This window comes from Arachis duranensis, chromosome 5, assembly GCF_000817695.3.
Source record: "Arachis duranensis cultivar V14167 chromosome 5, aradu.V14167.gnm2.J7QH, whole genome shotgun sequence".
Taxonomy (NCBI): Eukaryota; Viridiplantae; Streptophyta; class Magnoliopsida; order Fabales; family Fabaceae; genus Arachis; species Arachis duranensis.
In genome coordinates, this window is record NC_029776.3 from 91,116,766 (window position 1) to 91,139,703 (window position 22,938).

At 30.4% G+C, this 22,938-nt stretch overlaps 1 protein-coding gene across 1 annotated transcript in view; it reads left to right on the plus strand.

The window, feature by feature from the left end:
• Positions 1-19,671, plus strand: part of LOC107490427 (uncharacterized) — a 50,497-nt gene extending 30,826 nt beyond the window's left edge. Inside the window, 4 exon segments of the mRNA XM_016111209.3 lie at positions 9,555-9,772; positions 10,648-11,019; positions 18,812-19,295; positions 19,298-19,671. Of these exon segments, the coding sequence (XP_015966695.2) occupies positions 9,555-9,772; positions 10,648-11,019; positions 18,812-19,295; positions 19,298-19,671 (1,448 nt within the window).
• Positions 19,672-22,938: the final 3,267 nt, after the last annotated feature.

Here is a 22,938-nt window from a genome sequence, read left to right on the forward strand (position 1 = left end):
CACGCATCACGCAGTCGCCCGCTACTCCATCCTCGTCTTCCCAGGAAGCACGCACAAGGAAGTCTCACCCCCACTACCCCAGTCTTGAGTCTCTGGCAAAGCCATTCCTTCTACTGACGATGGTGCTGCCCTGCTTTTCGTGACGTGTTGCATCTGGTGGACGTGTAGTTGATGTCTTCCGTAGCTCTTTGTCACCATTAATGGCTGAAGCTTTGATATGCACTCAAAGTTGGTTGTGCCCTTCTAAACAAAGAGATGGAGATCAAGAATTTGATTTATTTGATAGCAGTCAGAAGATTGTTGAAGGTACATTTATGATATTTTTTATTATTTGTAACTTATTTATTTCAAGTAATAATCTTTTATATGAAAAATGAGTAACTTTATATGTTTTGTAGGTTTCACTAATGCATCCACATCATAAGGAACAAGTTGACAACATTAATGGCTATTGATGGATAATGGTTATTCATGTGGAATTATTATTTTGTAAACTTTAATATTTTCATTTGTTTAGTTATTATAAGACTAAGTTAATGTTTTATATTTAGAATGCACAAGACTTTAAGACTAATGTATAATATTGTGTTGTTTGTATTGACTTAAATATTTAGTGTTATTAGACAATATTAGTATTGATTGTGGTTAATAGTTATGTTTTAATTTTAGAAAAGGTAAAGTGATGTGAATGGCCCGGTTTTCACCCGGTATAGTCGTGACCCGAAATGATATGGGTTTCATCGGGTTTAGGGTCGGGTTCGGGTCTCATAAATGGACCCGGTGCATATTTCGGGTCGGGTCTGGGTCACACCAAACCTGATTTCACCCGGCCCATGCACACCCCTACTTACATCCATGTAGTTGAAACCCGAATCAGTGAAGACAACTCAATGAGGTATTTCATGGATGTGATGCATTGTAAATGACTATGGCAAAAGACAATTGAACTGGAACATTAGACGATAAGAATAATTTAGAGTAACAACAATTAATAAATTATCAAAAGAATAATATAATAGAATGAGTATATGAAAAATACTATAAAAAGTATAAATTGTACCTTAAAATGATCAACTTCGATAAAAAAAAAACGAAGAATACATTCTTATTCTATGAAGTAGTAAAAGAAAAATAATAAATATAAAATTATGAATTGACTCTCAAATTTAGATTCATGTACCACAGAAAAACACTATATATAGACTTTAGTAAAATAAAAATATATATGTAAATTACTTATTATTAAGGTAATTTTTTATTATATACAGTAATTACACATCATATATTAGTTTTGTTTAAATTATATAATTTTATCATATCATGATTAGAATCATTATCTTCTATTATAATCAGAGAAATCTCGAACAATGACTAAGAATATTATACCTGATATACACAGATTGAAATAGAAATATATGTCTTAAAATTTAGAAATATAAATTCTATTATATCTTCCTAAACAAACCTAAACAACTCTACACTAATAACCCGTGCCATATCATGTTTTTCAAAACTTATATTTAGGAACATATAGAATTTTAATAATAATACACGGGTAATTGAAATAGTTTATATACGGATTTTTTAAGTTATGACTAAAAATATTTAAAATTAATGTGCGTTATTAATATCATAAAATTTGGTCATTTTATGATTACCTTCAAATATTCTTAATGACCGGTGCAATTATATTATCATTATTATTATTATTATTATTAAAATGATTAAAAGTAGTTTTAATTGATAATTGATAAGTAGTTTAATAATGTATTAAATATTGATTTGATATAATTATAATGAAGATATGTTTCTAAATTAGTACAATTATGTATTATTCATTAAATATTAATTATAATATAATTATAATAAATATATTTTTATAAAATAATTTAGAATAGAGAATAGGAAAGTTCATTTTGGAGAGAAAACGGAGTCATGAGAGATCGACATGTCACCTTCATTAGTTGGGAGAAAACTCAATTTTAATATATTAAGTAGAGTAGATGTTAACAGGGATTTGTTTCAAAAATTTAAATTAATAAGAGAAGATAATATAAATAGTTATATTTTTAATATTTTTTTAAAAAATTCTTTTAGATTTATTTGATTTTTGTATAGGTCTTTTTTGTTTTATTTGTCTTATATTATTCTTTCTATTTTTTAGATATACCAAGGATCAAATTCTAAATTTTTTAATATAAAATTTTGATACTACGTCTTAAAATCACTCATTCTAAAAATTTAAACCGATAGAAAAAATAATATGAATGACTATATTTCTAATAAGGTAGAAATGCTTCATTATTCTCCTCCAAACTTGAGAATATTTATTCTTATTTCTATTTTTCACATTCTCTAAGTGTTTCATCTCTCATTTCCTTTTGATCATTTTTATGAAAATTCTAATAAATTTTTTAAAAAATTAAAATAAAAAATCATAATATGTTAAAACAATATATAAATACATTTGTCTTCATTTTTTTCTTTTTTTCTCTTATTTGATTTTTTTCTCCTTTTTTTCTTCTCATCTTTTTTATTATCATCACCACTTTTTCTTTTCTTATATATGTTTAGAAAATTATAGAACATAAATTTTGATGCACAATACAAAAATTTGATACGCGGCACAAATTTTTAAAGGACTACATACTCAGAACATTCCACTCAACCACAACTAGAAAATGGATTAATATAGACAGATTTATAGATAGATTTAGTCTTTATTACAGATAAATTTTTAGTTACCGACGGATTTGTCTCTTCGTAAAAGTCTCGTCGAAAATTATTTACCGACGGATTTTTTTTGTCAGAAAATTACCGACGAATTTTTACTAGTTACCGACAGATTTTTCTCTGTAAATTCTCCATCCATTTCCCTGAAATGTTGAACAATCCGTTGGTAATTACGGACGGATTTTTCAACGGATTTTTCGTCGGTAATTACAGACGAATTTTCTGTCGGTAATTGAATCCTTGGAAAATCATCCCAAACTCTGAATACAGATAGAAAATCCGTCTATAAATCTATCAATAAAGTAAAATAATTTTTTTTAAGATTTTCCATTACAAAATAAACTTGTTTTCATACAAAATAAATGTAAATTTAATAAATACAAATTTTTATTGATGGTACAAATAGAAAAACACACCAGTGAGTACAAAGCGCTTTCTTTATAATAAGAAGCAATTATTTTCACGCAATAATACAAACTGAATACATTAGATGACAAGTAACTACTAGTGGACTCATCAGGATTCAATATCCTAATTTATGGATAGCTTCATTTTTTCTTGAGCTTCTTAGTGATGGTGGCAATATACTTGCCTTGGTGGAATGCTTGCTCCAACTCAAGTTAGTTGGTTGTCTTGATCCATCACCACCAATTCGGGCACCGTACGTACGGACTGCCACCCTTCACTTCTTTCATCTCGAACATGCCGCCGCTGAATGTATACCCGATTGAGACAGTCTATCTCTGCTTCCAATTCAATAGAGAATTAATTAAGACTAATGAGACAACAAAATATTTTATATGAATAAAAATATAACTAGGAACATGTAAATTATAAAATGCAAAACATAAAATTACGCTTGGATATCTGGTTGGACGTTGCATGAGCAAGCTATAGAAATAACATATCAAGTTTTAAATATAGGTTACAGACCTATATGTTCAACTAATCAGTACAGAGAGGTTACTATTTTATTTATAAGTAAAAGATTAACAACATTTTCAAGTTTGAATGTGTAGATCGAAAAGCAGAAAAGATTTAGAAATAGCAAGAGAAACTCAGATAAGATAACTAAAAACATCACCAGAAGGTGTGTGTGTTAAACTTCAAGGCTCCACCCACTTTGTCCTCAGTTATTAATTACTATAATTTGAACAGCACCTAGCAACATATAAACAATTGGAAAATCATGAATAAATAACTGGTGATTTCAATTGCATTTCTAGTGAATTTGCTAATAACAAAATACATAATACCAAGTGGTATATTGTGGATTCCAATTATCATGCTGGTAAGTCTAGTAAAATAATTTCACATCCATTATAAGTTACCTTACCACCAGAAACATGATGAAATCCCAAGTTAATTATAAGATTCCTTTAGTGAGTTAGTTAGAGAAGTTACTCACTGTAAATAATGTAAATAATGGATATAGCAGTTAGTTCATGTCTTTGATCATTTGCTACAGTTTAGCTTCTCTATCATTGTAACCCAAAAGTTCATCAATATACACTATCTTGGGATTCCAGTTCAAACACATTGATCCCTACATATCTAGATAATGTCTAAACCTATAGTTATAAGTACCATTTCTCATTAATTTTTGTAAAACACAAAAACAATTATGTAACATTATTACCTCATACAAGTGATTCTTGCTCTATGACCATTAAACAAAAAGTTAGCATCTTCTGATCCCGCATCATCCCTATCCAAATCTGTCATTTCCACGATTGAACCCTGGTAAACAACAATAAGTAAAGTGAATGTCGAGATTAATAACAGTCAACAAATATTTAACAAATCAAATTTTCTCATAACTTCAAAAGATATTTCCAAAGAACTGCTACAACAATATTAACTTAAAACAAAAAATGAGGTACAAGCAGTAAAAGGCAGCTCTTCGTAGTTAAAATAAATAAATCATTTTAAAAAAATCTCATACTATCAATCGTCAAAAGAAAAACTTGGACATCAGCTAAACTATAAAAAGAAAATTAGAAGCAGATCATGAAACTCAAGGACACCAATGAAATCAAGATCATAAAAATGATCACAAATACAACTTCTGCCTGGTAACCTACTGAGGTCTTGAGAAAATCCAACACTCGAGTAAATTCACAATCACAGGAATTACTAACAAGTTTGATTACAAGAAAATAGCTTAACTTCTTTGGCAGAGATGTAATACCTTCTGGAGCACACAACTTGTTTTTGGAATTGGCTGCATGAAATCATATAAGTACCATTTTGAAGAGTTTGGGCTTCACTTCTTTCTGTATATAGTGGCTGACACCCAGGCAAAGCAAGTGCTTGCGCCGTGTATTACAGCGAAAAATATCATTGCAGTTCCAAGCCAGGTGTGATATCTAACTGAAGCTTCAAATTAGATGCCGAGTATCTGAAATAGAGCTAATCCCCTTAAGATAGGAAGAAGAAGCAAAGCAATGCAGGCTTCGGCTAGCAACCCAAACCGGGTCGCTTAAAATGAGCAAAATCTCTTAAAATGCAGAACTAAAGAAAACAAAAGCTCAAATAGAAATACAAGTGTTCAACAACATACCACTGCCAGTAGCCTTCATGATTGCATTGCTAATAAACGGTACTTTCGAACACATTGCAGCTATCACCCGTACCTTTAGCCAATTAGGATGATTGTCTCACATTACAGAAGTACAGAATACATAAACTGATTAAACACAAGCATGCCATTTATTCTATATTTCGGTTGCATCTTACTTAGCAACTTTTCATGCTTGGTAAAATGCTAGATTGAAACTAAGCACTAGACACATTATCTTTAAATGTTAACAATAGCAATATCATATATAACAAGAATCCTAAACACTATTTTTCCCTTATGGAGAAACGATTTATCATCAACCTAAAATTAAACAGGATAAAGGTAGAAAAAATGTCATAATTTCAATCTTATGAGTAGTTATTCACTGATGGAGGAGTAGCATCCAGTGAAGGAAAATGAGATTTTGGGATAACAAGAGAGTGCCTGGTAAGTAAAGTGCATGTTAGTTGACAAAACAATGATATGCAGAATAGTTGAAAAGGTAAATTTATTGCCTTATTGGATCATGAATTTCAAGAACAAATGATTACCGAATCCTAGAAAACTGTTAACTAGCAGTGGACTTGAGATGATAATTGATGAGGTCCTTGAACTTCTGCATGAGATAATGATCATTGAAAGTGAAAACAGCCACTAAAGTGATTGAATAGAACTTGATATTACCTGCTTCTTTGATTTGCTAGTAACTAAAGGTCACACACAGTCACAAACAAAATAGGTTGAATAGATAAGCAGAAACACAATTTTGCTAATCCTCCAAACGCAAAACTACCGAGAAGAAGCATTACCAGAGAAGAAGCCACTAACTGAATTAAATTTCTGTTCTAGACAACATTCATCAAGCTCATATTAACAACGTTCAGCAATGTTCAGCAATCCAGATTAACAATCTAAACATTTCTCAGCTATTCAGAATCAAAATCTAATCTAATCCTATTTTAACAACCTAAAAATCCACTAATCAGAAAACAAATCTTACTAAACTAATTACTAAAATCAAACTAACTAAACAAAATTAATTGAACTCAATAGAAATTAAAAGAATTTTGAAACCAAAACCTGGAAGCAGAGACAATCAAAAGAGCGCAGAAGGAAAGAAGGATGCCCAGGTCTCTACGGTTCGAACAAGGGGAAAGAGAGAGGTGAAATCGCGGCTGACGGTGGAACCGTAGCTGACGGTGGAATCGCGGCTGACGGTGGAACCGATTTTGGTCACCACGGAGCTAGGGCTTGCGCGAAGGTAGCCGTGACATTGACTGGAGGAGATGATGGCTGTAGCGCTGGAAGAGATGATGGCTGTAGCCAGAACTAAGAAGGATAAAAGGAGAGAGAGAGGTGTGGCAGTGGTGGAGCTTGAACTTGCTTTGTTCTGTGAACTAGAAAGAACGAGAGAGACAGGGGTGTTTAAAAAAGAGGAGAAGAAGGAGAAGGTAGCTGCGGCAGTTAGGGTGGCCGGCAGTGGCGCTGTGGGTAAGGAGAGGAGGAGAAGAAGTAGCCCGTTGACGGAGAAGAAGGGTGAGGAATGCTTGGTTTAGCTCTTGATTTGTTTGTTGTGAATGGAGCTCGAGCAATGGTAGGTTTAACTTATTATTTTCGACGGATTATTTTAAGTTACAGACAAATTTTTTGTCTGTAATAATTTAATGAAATGTAGCATTTTTATTCATTTAATTACAGACAAATTTATGCTAATTCATTTTTTATTTTCAACAAAAAATCCCTCATAAATTTCGTCTGTATTTTCGTGGGATAAAATCCGTCGAAAATATCCGTCTGTAATAACTAATTTTCAAGTAGTGAACCAACAAAAATACAATATATAAATTATTAGTACACAACCACTACAAAAAGACATTAATTTAATTTGCGGAGTTTTTTTCGGCGGTTTTTAACCCCCGTAATTTGCGTTATGGCAGTTTCACAAATTGACGGAATTAGGTGTCTTGTAATTTAATTACAAAAATTTTTGCGGGAAGAAGAAGATTTTGCGCCCACCAAATTGTGTAGGCGAATTATTTTTAATTTAAGGGGTTGTTAGAAATCATACTATTTAAAATTAAAACTCCCGTTAATAATTTTTTTAATAAAATAAAAGGGAATGTTTTATCTTCAAATTCAAATTTACAGAATTTTTTTTAAACCTCCATTAACAAATTTCTACAATATAGCCTTTTTTTTGTAGTGAACACAAAAAATTTGATGCATAGTATAAAAATTTTTAAAAGATTATATATCAAAAATATATTGACATTCAACTAACAAAATACATACAATACAGTATAGTGCAAAAAAATTTTATGCACATATAATACAAAAAATTTTAATGTATAACACAGAAATTTGTGAAGGATCACAATTGACTCACCCAACCAACAAAATATAATCGTAATAAAAAAATATTTGCTATGTGTAAAAATTTCTGTTATTATAGGTAAAATTTTTTGTGCTATGTATAAGAATTTTTATGCTATATCGATAAATTTGTGATATATATAAAGAGAAAAGGTTAAAAGTCAGAAAAAATTATTATTTTTGGCAAGTACTTTTAACTATAAGTTTAATTCTTTCTAATAACATATTTTTAGCCTACACTTTTAAATATGCTAGCTAGTTAATGATTAAAAATAATAAATTTTACTGGTTCTTTAACAATTCTCATGTACAAAAATTTTTATACTAAAAGAACACGAAAAAATCAAGAAGTATAGTGCCGCATGCGCCCGTTTATTTTCTATTAGACTTATGCTAATTTAGTTAAACTTAATTACAAAAATATTTATATATATAATATCAGCGATATGCAATTACTTAATAACAATTATATTTTTATATATATTGCAAAAATATTTAAGATATAATAGTATTTTTCATGTTTTAAAGTATTTCTCAAATCACATATTATATAAATTTAATCAATTTCTTTAGTTATTTTTTTATTACTTATTACTTTGAAAATTGAGAAGAATAAATTTGTTCCTAATTTAGCAAAAAGTAACTGCAAAATTGTTTTCTACCTTGATTTTGCAGCCTAAGTTTGTGAAATTATTATTACAAGGATGTGATGATTTATGTTATTGAGTTAATATTCAATTTGGCTCTTAAATTTATATACGAATTTTAATTTAATTTCTAATATTTTAATTATTTTTATTTAGTCTTTAAATTTTATAAACATGATTCATATTAATTTTTGGGATAATTTTTAGCACACAAATATTAATAGAGTCAGACATAGACAGTTAAATATCACATTAAAACTTGTAAAATAACGTTATTTTAGTTTTGGCGCTTAAATAGTCCAAAAATGATAATAAATTACTTGTTTTGGAAAAAAAATTTAATAAACACTATTTTTTTACTATTTAAGTATCAAAACAAAAACAATTATGTTTTAGAGATCAAATTAAAACTCGCATACAAATTTAGTAACCAAATTGAATACTAGCTGCATGTTATTACATAAGCTAATATAATTTTTTATTTAAATAAAACAAAAGCCTATAAACCAGGGTTGTAAAAATCAGATCGGACTGGTCAATTCGATAAAAAACCGGTGAACCGAATTCTAAATCGATCCAGTCCGCTAATTAGACCGAACAAAGAAGAGAATCGGTGTGAACCGATCAAATTCAATAAAATCGATCCAACCGATCTGTTGAAAATTAAAATTTTGTAAAATGAGTGAGGTGCGGTTCAAATCCTTGTTCTCAATGAAAAAAAAAATAAATTTATTAATAAATTATTAAAATTTGAAAATTATTATTATTTTAATATAAAAACAAAATAAAATATTTATGATAGAATAAAATTAATAAAATGCTTATTATTTCTATTTCATATTATTTTAGAATAGCTGAATATTCTTAAAATGTTAATAAAAATATGTATTTTAAATTTTAACTTTAAATTTTTTATTATTGTTTATTTTTTATTTACATAAGATCGGATTAACCGGTTCAACCAATGACCCATCGGTTGAATCAATAACTCAACAACCCAATAACTTGATCAGTTTGATCACCGATTCGGTTCTAACAACTATACTATAAACCACAAGTTTTGGCTAGCATCGCATATAAAATACCCCCAAAACCTTCATATTTTCTATCATCAAAAGAATCATAAATTTTCCCACAAACTAAGATATATTCATTAAGCATGATAACCATTCTCCTTGGCATATTAGTATTTGTAGTCGCCATTGTTTTGTTGCATCCAAAGGATGATCGGAATAAAGTTCCACCACCTGGCCCCAAGGCATTGCCACTCATCGGTAACCTCCACATGTTAGGAACACAACCACACCGCAGCCTCCAAGCCCTCGCCGAAAAATACGGACCCATAATGTTCTTGAAGCTAGGGCAAGTTCCAACTGTAGTTGTTTCTTCTCCGGAAGCTGCTAAGCTATTCCTCAAGACTCATGACCTAGATTTTGCAAACAGGTCTAAATTTCAGGTCAGTGATAATTAATATTTAATAGTGAAAAAAACAACTCAGGACTTACTATTAAATCCCCCCAAAGACATTCGGTGTTGACGTGTTGTTAGCTGTATTTAAGACCTCCATATTTTGCAGTTGTTACTATATATTATGGACTATATTTAATTTGGCCATACTTTTCGGTTTCGGAATTTGGGATATAAAAAATGTTTGAAATAGTCAAAATTTATTTTATTTATCTTTAATTAATTTTAGTAATAATTAATAAATATTAAATAAAATAATTTTTTTCTTTAACATTACCGTTGTGGTATATCTACATACAAATGTATCTTTTTTATAATGTGATTTATGCGTATTTTTAATATTTTTGTCATATCCTAAATACCAAATAATATTAATGTGATATATATAATGACGACTTCAGATCGTAACTAACAAATGAAAATTATTATGTTATATGTACACTAAAAATTAATTACTAAATTAATTATCAATATAAAATATATATTAAAATAAAAAATATATATTAAAAATAAGTTAAATAATATATATATTTATATAGAAATATATGATGATTGATTTAGTAGCTAATAATTTTGTATAAATATAATTTTAACAAAGTAAATTCTTAGTAATTAGACATTTTATTACGAGAAAGTTTAGGGAACCAGTAGATTTTGTGATTTTTAGTCATTAATTAGTCATCAATAATGTTTTTAATGGTGTGAGATTGTATTTAATGGTATAAAATCATTCAATTTTTTTTTATGGTTAAGTGATGACCAAAATTTAACAAAAGTGCTGACCCCTAGCACCCTTCTTTTATTATATTATGTAAGTCAACCCACTATCATACAAAATTGTTTGGATGTGTATGGGTGGTTCAGGCCGTGGAGATGTTTTTCAATGGCGGAAAGGGCATTGGGATGGCACAGTACGGTTGGTATTGGCGGCACATGAAGAAGTTATGCATATTGCAACTTTTAAGTGGATCAAAGGTTGAGATGTATGGTCCTTTAAGGAGGAAGGAGTTGGAAATGTTGGTGAAGTCTCTATGCAATGCTTCTGCGTCAGGTGAGGTTGTGAATCTTAGTATGATGCTGAAGGAGCTTTCTGAGAATATTACATTCAAGATGGTGTTGGGTCGAAGGGATGACAATAATAGGTTCAACTTAAAGGCCCTTGTTGACTTAGTCAGCTTGGCTGGAGCTTTCAATATTGCAGATTACGTGCCTATCCTTGGCATCTTTGATTTTCAGGTAATCCCCAATCCAACCTGAAAGAAGAATTAGCTGCTGTGTCGTGTGTATGACTGTATGTGTGTGTGTTTTTTTTTAAGTAGGCACACTTTGAGGAAGAAAAAATTAAGAGGGGAAAAATATTTTTACGGAATAAAATGATAGAGAACTAATATTTTTAGGGGAAAAAAACAAAAAAATTAGGGTGTTTTATTTTTGATACTGTCATTTTCTATATGATTTTTTTACATTGTATATTTATATAAATTTATACAAAAAAAGTGATTATCAAACTAAACATAATAATATCTATTTCCTCCTGAGTAATTAGGAAACCTTTTCCTGTTATATCTAAGAAAGAGAACCTAACCTCAATTGAGAGTACAAGAAAATTTATAAAATAGTAAAAAAAGAAAGTAATAATTATTATTAAATTTATAATTTTATTATGTGTGAATCTCATTATTTTAATTTAAAAATAATTATATTTTTATTTTCTTACTTTATCAACTTTTTCGTCTTGGAATGGTTTGATCCTAAAAGAATTTTATTCCCCTAAGTAAATATTTATCCATCTAAAATTATAATTAAAACAAACCTCCTTCTATTAGGTCATAAATTTTACTTAGATCAACTTGGATTGGTTTGGTAGAAGATCACATGTTTGGAGTGTATTTTTAAAGTTAGGAATATATTTTAAAAGAACACAGGTTGGTTTTAAAAGTTAGAAATGTATTTTAAAATTAGTTTGTATTTATTAAATTAAAAAGTCTAATATATGTTAATAAATATCAAAATTTACTTATATATTTATATTTATTATGATATTATTAAATTTTAAATTTATTTAATTTTATTAAATATAATTGTTGTTGTTTGTTCTTATTCATTACAAGGAAAACACTGAATACCGTTGGATCTATAAAATAAATCCGCCGCTAAATAAATTACCATTGTCCTTGGGTTGATGGTATCAACGTCGTCAAAAACTGCTTACCATCGGATTTATTTTGTCCGACGCTAATTATCGGCAAATTTTCTGTCGGTCTTTTCAATGAATTTGGCGAGATTGTGTTGATGGTTTCCGTGGGATAAATTCGACTGTAACTTTGGTGCTGTTTCATGTGTTTAATTAGGCGCCATGTTACCGTCGAATTTTTCCGACGTTAATATTAATTTTATAAACTCTAAAGTTTTTTTGGTATAGTTTTTTTTTTTTTGAAAGAGGAGTTCAATACAATAAGTGGAGCAAAAAGGATAACACCGTAGAAAACAACTAACTAAAGAAGAACAAGCAAACAAAAAGCAAGAATAGATCTCCCTTTGTCATCTCCGGCATTACCATCAACAACAGAAGGGGTCTGCACCTAACCAGTCCTTGTAGCTCAGAGAGGACATGTTGATAATCTCCGCAACCCCTTTTCCTTTGTTTTGAAAAATCCTCCGGTTTCGTTCCAACCATACGTTCTAAATTATCGCACAAAAGCACACCATCCATCTCTTACCCTCCTCCTTTCTATTTGGCATAGTTAAGCCACAATTAAAATACTCTTGTTAACGAAATTGTTAGCAGAAATTTAATGTCACCAGAAATCAAAAAATTATTTTATTAAAAATTAAATGGTCTGAATGAAATAAAATTGTATAAATATAGACTACAATGAAGTAGACAAACAAAAATGCGTAAAACTCTAAATCCTATATATCACGGTAATCTTCATCGTCGTTGTCGTTCTCGTCGGTGTCGTGGTCCCCTTGCTAAGGCGGCGGAGGAGATGTTATCATCAGTGCCCCACCAGTAGTGTCACTGCTGTCTCTAGTGTGCATCTACTGGCTGTACTCCTCCGTCAGGTTAGAGTTGACGGCAATGCGTGCAAGAATCTCTCGATATCTCTGCTCAGACTACTCCGCCAGTTGGTGAAACTCCTGTGTTAGCTTTTACACCTCCTGCCTTAAGTTGAAAACTTCCTGGGGATCAATAGAGCTGGTGGCAGAGGCAGAGGAAGCCAACAACACAGAGGAGCAGAGACCATTGGCGAAGAATGACCCCAACCTGAAGCGGCAATTCTTGTGGGGTTCAGAGGTATTCTCGTGCAAAATCCTATTGAGATCCACCACGGAGGTCTCGTAGCCGGCTTCATCGGCCCCACTAGGCAGTTGAAATTGCTAGATCGCGACCTCCAACCTCTGCATGTACTTCTCATGTGTTACACACGTTAGTTGTGATTAGGATAATAGTTAAATAATTGACTTTAAATCAAATAAAGTTTAAACTTAGGTTTAATTTAAACTCACATAATGAGTCGCAGACCGCTCGTCAGTAAATCTCTCCTTATTTGCCTTCAACGTATGGGTATACTTGAAGGTCTCCGATAGTGTCGCCTCACGATCCAACAACTTAGAATACAAATTAATATATCAACCAACCAATAAAATAAATGAACAATTTAAACAATGAGAGACAAATATAAGCATGAACCAAAATCTTAACTGTAATTTCGAAAACATAATTTTAATTTTTTTGATTTCACTGAAAATGTTATGAAAATTTCGACAGAGCCCCTAAAATTTGGATTTAGCCACCCTTGAAGGGTTCCACCCAACATTTTTCAGCAATCTCATAGCCTAATCTAACCTATTCTAACCTATCCTAATCACCTAAATTCACTAAAACAGAAAATTAAACTAACATTTACTCTACTAACTAATTAATTAAATTGATAATAAAAAGGAAAGTAGAAAACTAATTCAAGTAACTACTAACATATTAAACAATGCCAAAATTCTTATCAGACTGGTCTTCGTCTTCATGAAGGTCGCCGATCCACCCATATACCTCGACGACCTAGGCAAAGCCCTGTTAGCGACATTCATCAGATGGCGACGCTTGAACCCCTCGTTATCTCTAAAATACGCCTCCGAGTCACACTTAATGTTTGGACGAATCCACGATGTCAGGTGGTCTTTCTCCTTATGAACGTCGCTCATCATCTGCTGAAACCACTTGGCGGCGTAATGGTCATAGGTCTTCCTGATCATCACATTGTATTCTGCATCCCATATGAATTTCAACTGCACAAAGTGATTCACTAAGATTAGTTAGTCGGAATGAAATACAGTTCTTATACAATTAAGTAATTCAAATGAAATTGGATTCTTGCCGTCCACTTCTAAAACCACCACTCTCTCACATCAGTCGGAATCTATGTGTAGGTCGGCCATGGATGGTCGTACAAGGACTTAATGACCTCGGATATCTCCTATGTGCATGCATTGGGGTTTGGTGCAAACCTGTAAGAGAAAAACCCCACATTAACAAACACAAAAGATAAACAAATTTAAGATAAACAAATTTGACATAAACAAACTTAAGATAAACAAACCTAATATTAAAAGATTGAACTCACGACTGCATGTCATCGGGCCAATCCCCAACCAAATGACGGACGGTAGTGGAGGGGCATCCTGCTCGGGAGCATTGAAAGAATCACTCACCGCGAACTCTGTTGACGTCGTCGCTGCATCTACAGGGGCATAGCAGAAGGAGGCACCCAGTTCAGGTTTGGGACCACGAAGAATTACTGGTCCAATAGACCCGCTTGTGACATCACAGCGGTCAACGGGGTAGTCGGAATAGAGGGCGATGACTGGACAACCCTGGGGGATCCGGTGGAAGCCCGCCCTATACCACAACCACGTGACCCACTCGATCTACCGCTGCTACCCATTGTCATATCTATATAGCGAATATATTAGTAACATATTAATAACATAACAAACACCAATAAATAATAACATAAGAATAAACTCAAGAAGTAACAAATAATTCTAAAAGTATTTTAGTTTAGTAAATAAAAAAAAGAAAAATTACATTGTGTTTTAGTTTCAAAATAATTAAACTAGAATGAATAAATGTTTTGGTTTGTTTAGCAAACTAACAAGTGCCTACAGAGCACTAAAACACTAATTGCAAAGGAGAAATTTTTCTTTTATAAGAACCAAAATGAACATATAAATATATAGTTCTCTTGTAAATGCCACAAATATTTATCATAACACCAACTTAATAAAATAAAAAATGTAAACTAAGATCAAAATAATTATTCAAATTAACAATTGCACAAAAATATAGCAACCCAACAATTAATTATAACAATTACAAAAACATAATTTTAATTTTTTTGATTTCACTGAAAATCTTATATAAATTTTGACAGAGTCTCCTCTAACATTCGCATTTCTCTATCTTTTAAGAGTTCCATGCAAACTAAATATCCATCAATCCTTTTCATCTGGTTAATTTTTTTCAATCATTATTAAAGTAACATACAAATAGCTCAATCATTATTAACACAGTCAAGCATTTAACTAACAATTTCATCAGCAAATAGCTCATTAATTCAATATTTTTCAACAATCTCAGAGACTAATCTAACCTATTCTAACCTATCCTAACCATCTAAATCCACTAAAACAAAAAATTAAACTAACTAATCTCTACTAACTAATTAATTAACTTGATATAATAGAATTTGAAATATTAAGAGTTCAAACAAAAAACCTTGAAGAGGAATGGAGGTGTAGTGACGGCAAAAGCAGAAGCGGCAGGGACGTTCAGCAGCGGCGGCAGCATTTTCAGCAGCATAGGAGATTGACGAAGAGGAGAGATGAAAAGGTTAGAGAGAGAGTGAAAGGGTGAGCGGTAAGAGAAAGAGAGGAAGGTGAGAGGTTAGAGAGAGAAAGTGAATTCAAAATGTCGAAATGGGAGGATGGGTTCGCGGTTTTAATTTAGAGCACGGTTTCCGTTGGATTTACCGGTAGATATTTTCGACGGTAACACAATGCGGATCACCAAAACGCAGCGTTCCATTAAACGTCTCTATCGTCGGATCTATCCGACTGTAACTCCAACAAAAAAGTTTGGCGCCAATTTGTCGTGGTTTCCTACCGAAAGTTACTAGCGGAAGAGACTATCCGCCGGTAATTATTTGACATGATGAATTCTTCATCAAACTCATCACTAAATCCGATGGTAATCGTCGTCACTAAATCCGAAAGTAAATTCGACGATTCTCAATATTTTTCTTGTAGTGATTGAAAATAATTTTTATTTTAATTTTCTAAATACATGTGATATACTTTTATGAAGTTATTTTTTAAAAGTTAGTTTTGATAAAATACTTTCAAAAAGTAAAAGTTTATCAAATCGATGACTCGAAATATTTTTCAAAGTTAATTTGTATTTATCAAAAAATATAAAAAATTTCGTATACTAATAAATATCTAAAGTTACCTTTGTATTTATATCTATATTATGGTCTTTTAAATTTTAAAATCTATTTCACTAAATATAATTATTATTACTTACACTGCATTGCCCAGGTAAATATAATCTTTGGATAAAAGATTGGGATAAGTATTAATTTGATCTCTAAAGTTGAGGGTCAAAATTAAAATCGTTTCTAATCTTATTTTGGATTTATAATCATTCTTAACGTTATATTTATTATTAAAACTATTTTTTATTAATAAAAAAACACATTTACCCCTGACAAAAATAAAAAAATTACTAAGGGATATATGTGAAGAACAAGTCTTCTCTTTTCCATCTCCTCCTTCCCAAGAACAGATATGAGATTCCAAATCCACAACAGCACCGCTTCTCCTTCTTTGCAATATGGTGCGCGCTCTCTCTCTCTCTCTCTCCCTACCACATCCACAAGTCTTCGGTTCTATAGAGATCTTCGGAAGTTGTAATCAAGGTCATTAAGTCACTGCCACACAAGAGTTCTTCGATCTTCTTCTTCTTCTTCGGTTCTGCAGAGATCTTCGGAAGCTGTAATCAAGGCCATCAAGTCACTGCCACACAAGAATACCAGATCCAGGAAAGACAGTTCTGGAAATGTTTTTTCTAGAAGCTTCTTGATGAAGCTGCTGAGTAAAAGCTTCTGGAGGAAAGTGGCAACAAAGGACGAGAAAGGAGGAAGAACTCAGAGATGGATAAGGACTTTATTTCGCGAGTTGCTTATGCAGGATCGGGCGAGGTTTCTTTCTCTCTAAGTCTCTTCTTCTCTTTCTCTCTCTCTGATTGACGATTTCGAACTCTCTTTCTCCCCCTCTGCATTCTCTCTTCTTTCGATGGTGGCGGCAACACCACTACCATTATGGCATTTGAATGTTCTTTGAATGTTGAATGTTGTGTTATTATTGATTTGAATATTATGTTATTGTTGATAATGGATTCTTGAATTTGAATGTATGTTCTGTTGTTATTGTTGTTGTGGAAAGAAATGGTTGGCTGATAGTGGAAATAAGAGGGGTGACGGTGGTGGAGAATGCAGAATGAACAGTAGTGGTGGAGAACGCAAAATGAACAGATGGCTAATAGTGGAAATAAAGGGAGTGGCGGTGGTGGAGAATACAGAACGAATAGTGGTGGTAGGGAATGCAAAATGAACGGTAGTGCAGTTGGGGGTATTATTGTCTTTTAAAAAATTATTTTATTCAAAATGACAATTTTAATACGAAATAAACGTTAAGGACGATTCTAAATTAAAAATTATATTAGGGACAGTTTCGATTCTGACCTTAAACGTTAGGACCAAAACAGTACTTATCCCTAAAAGATTAGTTTCTTACACTTATCTTTCATGAAGTCAATGTGTTCTCCTTCGTCATTGATGTCTTTTTTATAAATAGAATAATACAACAGAAAATCATACCAAAAGCAATTTAAAATGATTATATTTTATTTGTTAATTATTGTTTATCTTATCCTGTATTATTTAATTATTATTAAAATAATTGAATAATATTAAATATATAATTATAAGTAGAGTAAAGTATTATTTTGTCCCCAAATGTGTGGATAAATCTCAAATTTGTCTTTAACGTTTCAATCGTCCTATTTAAGTTTCTAATGTTTCAAAATTGACTCAATGTTGTCCTGCTGTTAGAAATCCGTTAACAGAATTGATGGCATGATAAAATTGAGACGATTTTGAAATGTTAGGGACAAAAACGATACATAAAAATAAATTTTAATTTAATTTTATCTTTCAATAATATTAATTTTTTACTGTACATAGTATTCAATTATTTTTTAGTTACATCTAAATAAATTACACTTAATCACATTTATTTTATTTTAAATAAATTTATTTTTTATAATTTTAAAGAATTTTGATACATTAGAGATAAAAAGTATAATTTATATTTTATTGTATATATTTTTTTTCTGCAAGTTTATATACTAGTCATTCTAGAAATATTTCATGATAACTAAAAATCTTTAAGAGTAAAATTATAAAAAAAATTAATTTATTTAAAATGAAAGTAATATGATTAAGTATAATTTACTTATATGTGATTAAAAAATAATTGAATACTATGTATAGTAAAAAATTGATATTATTGAAGGATACAATTAAAATTTATTTTTATGTATCATTTTTGTCTCCAACGTTTTCGTCCTATTTAAGTTCCTAATGTTTCAAAATCATCTCAATTTTGTCCCGCCGTCAATTCTGTTAATGGATCCCTAACGGCAGGATAACATTGAGTCAGTGTTGAAACGTTAAGGACTTAAATAAGATGATTGAAACGTTAGGGATAACTTTGAGACTTACCCCAAACGTTAGAGACAAAAACAATACTTTACTCTTATAAGTATTATATATATAAAATTATAAGTATTAAATTAAATAAAATAATTTTAAATTATTATCTCCTTTAACATTCTGCATAAATAATACATTTAAGTTTTGTTCATACAAATACAAAAATACTAACTAGCTATTACCTTGATTGTCAGGGAATAAGAAAGAAAGTAAATAAATTAAGAAAATCAATTGACGATACATTGGAGTATATTATTGAAGATCATCAAAATACCAACTACGATGATGATAATAATAGTCCACAGAAAAAGGATTTTGTTGACATATTGCTATCATGTTTGGATCAACCCATGGATCCTGATGAAGAACACGAACATGTTGTAACAAGAAATGACATCAAGGCTATTATAATGGACATGATTGGTGCAACATATGAATCATCAGCTTCGGCAATTGAATGGGTTATGTCAGAGCTACTAAAGAATCCTAGTGTGATGAAGAAACTTCAACACGAGATACAACATGTAGTTGGAGGAATTAATAAACAAGTTGAAGAGAGTGAAATAGAGAATATGCCTTATTTGGATATGGTTGTGAAAGAGACCTTAAGATTATACCCAGTTGCACCTTTGCTATTGCCTCATGAATCTCGAAACGACGTCGTTGTTGATGGTTATTACATAAAGAAAATACAAGAATCATAATAAACGCATGGGCAATTGGAAGGGATCCAAGAGTTTGGTCAGAAAATGCAGAGAAGTTCTATCCAGAGAGATTTGAACATGATAATGTAGACATTCATGGACGTGACTTTAGATTCATACCATTTGGTTCTGGTCGAAGAGGGTGCCCTGGAGCACAATTGGGATTTGCAACTATCAAGTTTGTTGTGGCTCAGTTGGTGCATTGCTTTAACTGGGAGCTTCCGGTTGGCATGTCTTGTGATGAATTAGACATGAATGAAACATTTGGCATCACTATACCAAGAACTACACACTTGCTAGCTATTCCAACTTTTAGGCTAACAGCTGAAGCTGCTAGTAACAAAGAATAATGCTCAGCAGAAGGTTTTTCTTTTTGTTTTTTTTTTGTTTTTTGTTTTTTTTTTTGTGTGTGTTAAAACTTTTTGAATGGTGTTTATTCTTTTTCTCGTTATTTTTGTAAATTAAAAAAAAACATGTTTGTAATTGTAACTTAAGATGGAGTTTATCTAAATTAAAAAATTTAGTAAAATAATAAATTTTTAAATTTAACTCTTAAATTTATATTTATTATAATATTTTTAAATTTTAAAAATTTTTTTATCATAAAAAAGTGTAAAAAACTAGCATTTTTATTAAAATTTGGGTAGCACTTAACTAATAAATGAAAAGTGAATAAGAAGAATGCTAGGGCCGGCAGATTTTGAATTGTAGCCATCAATTAGTCATTAATAGTGTATTTAATGGTGTGAGATTTCATTTAATGGTAAAGAATCACTCATTTTTATTTTACTGGCTAAATTTTAACAAATCTGTTGACCACTTAGATTTTTCCAAATAAATAATCTTACACCATTAAATATAATTTTATACTATTAAAAATATTAATAATAACTAATTAATAACTAAAAATGCCTCCAACACTCATCTTTTACCAAATTACAATTTCATCATTGTTAGCAGATTCGGTTTTGACTGTAAAACTGGTAAAAGTAATCTTAAATTGGTCCGGTCCAAGACAAAGACTGTTTTTAACTTTTTATTATCAAAAGTCAAAACAGTCAAATTCGGTCAAACTGGGTAAAAATTGATCGAACCCGAATACAATTCGACCACCTATTCACCTAACCCATGCTAAACCATGCGAGTCTATCGTGCACCAGCACTTCAGCGGAAGCATGGAAAAGACGCTTTATAGGTGCATCAGTGGACCAGCGAAAATAATTCCAAAACTGAGAAACTAAAGTTTGAACTATATATATATATATATATATATAGTCAAGTCTCTGGTGGCTATGTCTATGGTAACTAGTGGTGGCTAAGGCTAAACTTTTAACTTAAAAGTATAGCCTTTCACAAAGAAAAACGTCACCTAATGGAAAAAAGTAAATTAGAAGATTTAAGAGAAGAAATAATTAATTTATCAAAATTAATAGATCAAAAATTAATGATTTTAACTAATGTCAACTGTAATGACACCGAATTCTTAAAATCAATACAAAATGATTTTTCTCAAAATCTTTATTTTACTATAAGTTTTATTGAAGGACTTCAAAAACCTGAAAAAACTTATTTTTCACACAGAATTTCTAAAAGATGTTACCATGGAAATGATTCCCCACATCTATATCATACTTTTAACCCACAATTAAATTCTATAGTAGATATGCTTGAAGAAATATTAGTATCCATAAAATTTCAAAGAAATAAAGAAAAAGAGAATCCCAAGGAAAAAAAATTTCAAAACATAATTAACATAACAGATTTAAAAGTAAAACCACCACTAAAATTATGAATATTGAAGAAAAGTTAGAAGAAGTTACAATGCTTTTTAACAATTAAAAATGGTTCAAGAAAATAATATTATGGAACATGGTTTTCAAATAGAGGAAGAATTAGTAAATTCTGAAAATATAGAAAATGAAGAACACATTCTAGATTATTCAAGTGACGAAGAACCAGCTATTCCAATACAAGTAAAGAATGAAGCTGAAACATCTAAGGATAATCAATCTCAATTTCAATGGGAAACAGGTTTTGATAATTATGCTTTTAAAAAAGGGTTTATAAATAAAGATTCAAAATATACAAAAATACCATCAAAATACGTTCCTAAAATCCAGGAAATGGAAGGAGAAAGAATGCTCGATTTAGACTGCAAAAAGAATGAAAAAGAAATTTTTGAAAATTGGTTGAATTCCTTCTTATTAGAAGCCTTTACTAATCCAAAACTTGGTGAATTATCTGGAAGGGACATTTGGAATTACATAGGGTTTCATACTAAAGGAACTATAAGAGATTATATGACATCAATAGAAAACCAAATAATAGAAGAATTAGAAACAAAAACAACAGCTTATGATAAGATATTATATATAATGATGATTCTATATAAAGAATTTTTTGGAAAAAATATTATAGATCATAGACAAGAAGTCTATAATAAAGAATATCAAGAAGCAAAAAACCATTTAGCTAATATTCAGATATATGATTTATGTAATGTGGAGTCTTATATATGTGAATATAGAATACATTATTACAAATTAAAAGAAGAAGGTAAAAATCATTATCTTAGTATGTACATAACAAAACTTCCATATCCTGCTAATGAATTTATAATGGGAAGATTTATAAGAGAAATAAATAGAGGGACAATTGAAAATAATTTTGGTGGAGCAACCTCTGCAATAAGAGAGGAAATAAAAGAACGTTGTATGCAAGAAGCAACTCAAAAAAGATTTGCAAATATAATCAGAATTTGCTGTCAGGATAATGAGGAGATACCTCAAAAATATGGTCTTAATAAAAATCTTCAAAGAAAAAGAAAATATCAATTTAGAAGAAGAAAATACTATCCAAACTGGAGAAAAAAAGATATTTTAGAAAATAAAATAACAATAAAAATAAAAGACAGAAATAACTATTGCCCGAATAAAAAAGAAAATTGTACATGTTGGTATTGCCAAGAAGAAGGACACTACGCAAATGAATGCCCGAAAAAGAAGGATAAAAAGGATCTTACTAAACAAATAGAAATTGCTAAGTCTTGTTTCATGGAACCATTAGAAGAATCTGATGATAACTTAGACTATATTTTTGAATATGTCTCGGAAACAGACTCAGAGACTGAGTAATAATGCTACATTTATTACTATAAAAATAAGAGAAAAGTTTATAAATATTTTCATAGATTCTGGGGCAACACAATGCTTTGCTAGTTCAAGTATAAAACTTGATTGTAAAAAATTAAAGAAACCATTAAGAGTTAGAATAGCTGACAAATCAATACATAAAATTGATCAAAAAGCAGAGATGGTTGAAATTTTTATTCAAAATTATAGGTTCATTGTTCCATCTATATATATGTTAGATTCTGGAATGGATTTTATCATAGGAAATAACTTTTTAAAGCTATATCATCCATTCATTCAAGAATTAACATATATAGTTTTAAAAGCTCCACACGATTCTTCAATAAATCAAAAATCAAAACGTATAAAAATACCAACTACTACTATAGATAAGATCTTAAAGTTTAAAATATTTTCTATATTAGAAACATGTTATTTAAATCTATACTTTCAGATAAATATTCCAAAAAATAATCTTGAAATAAA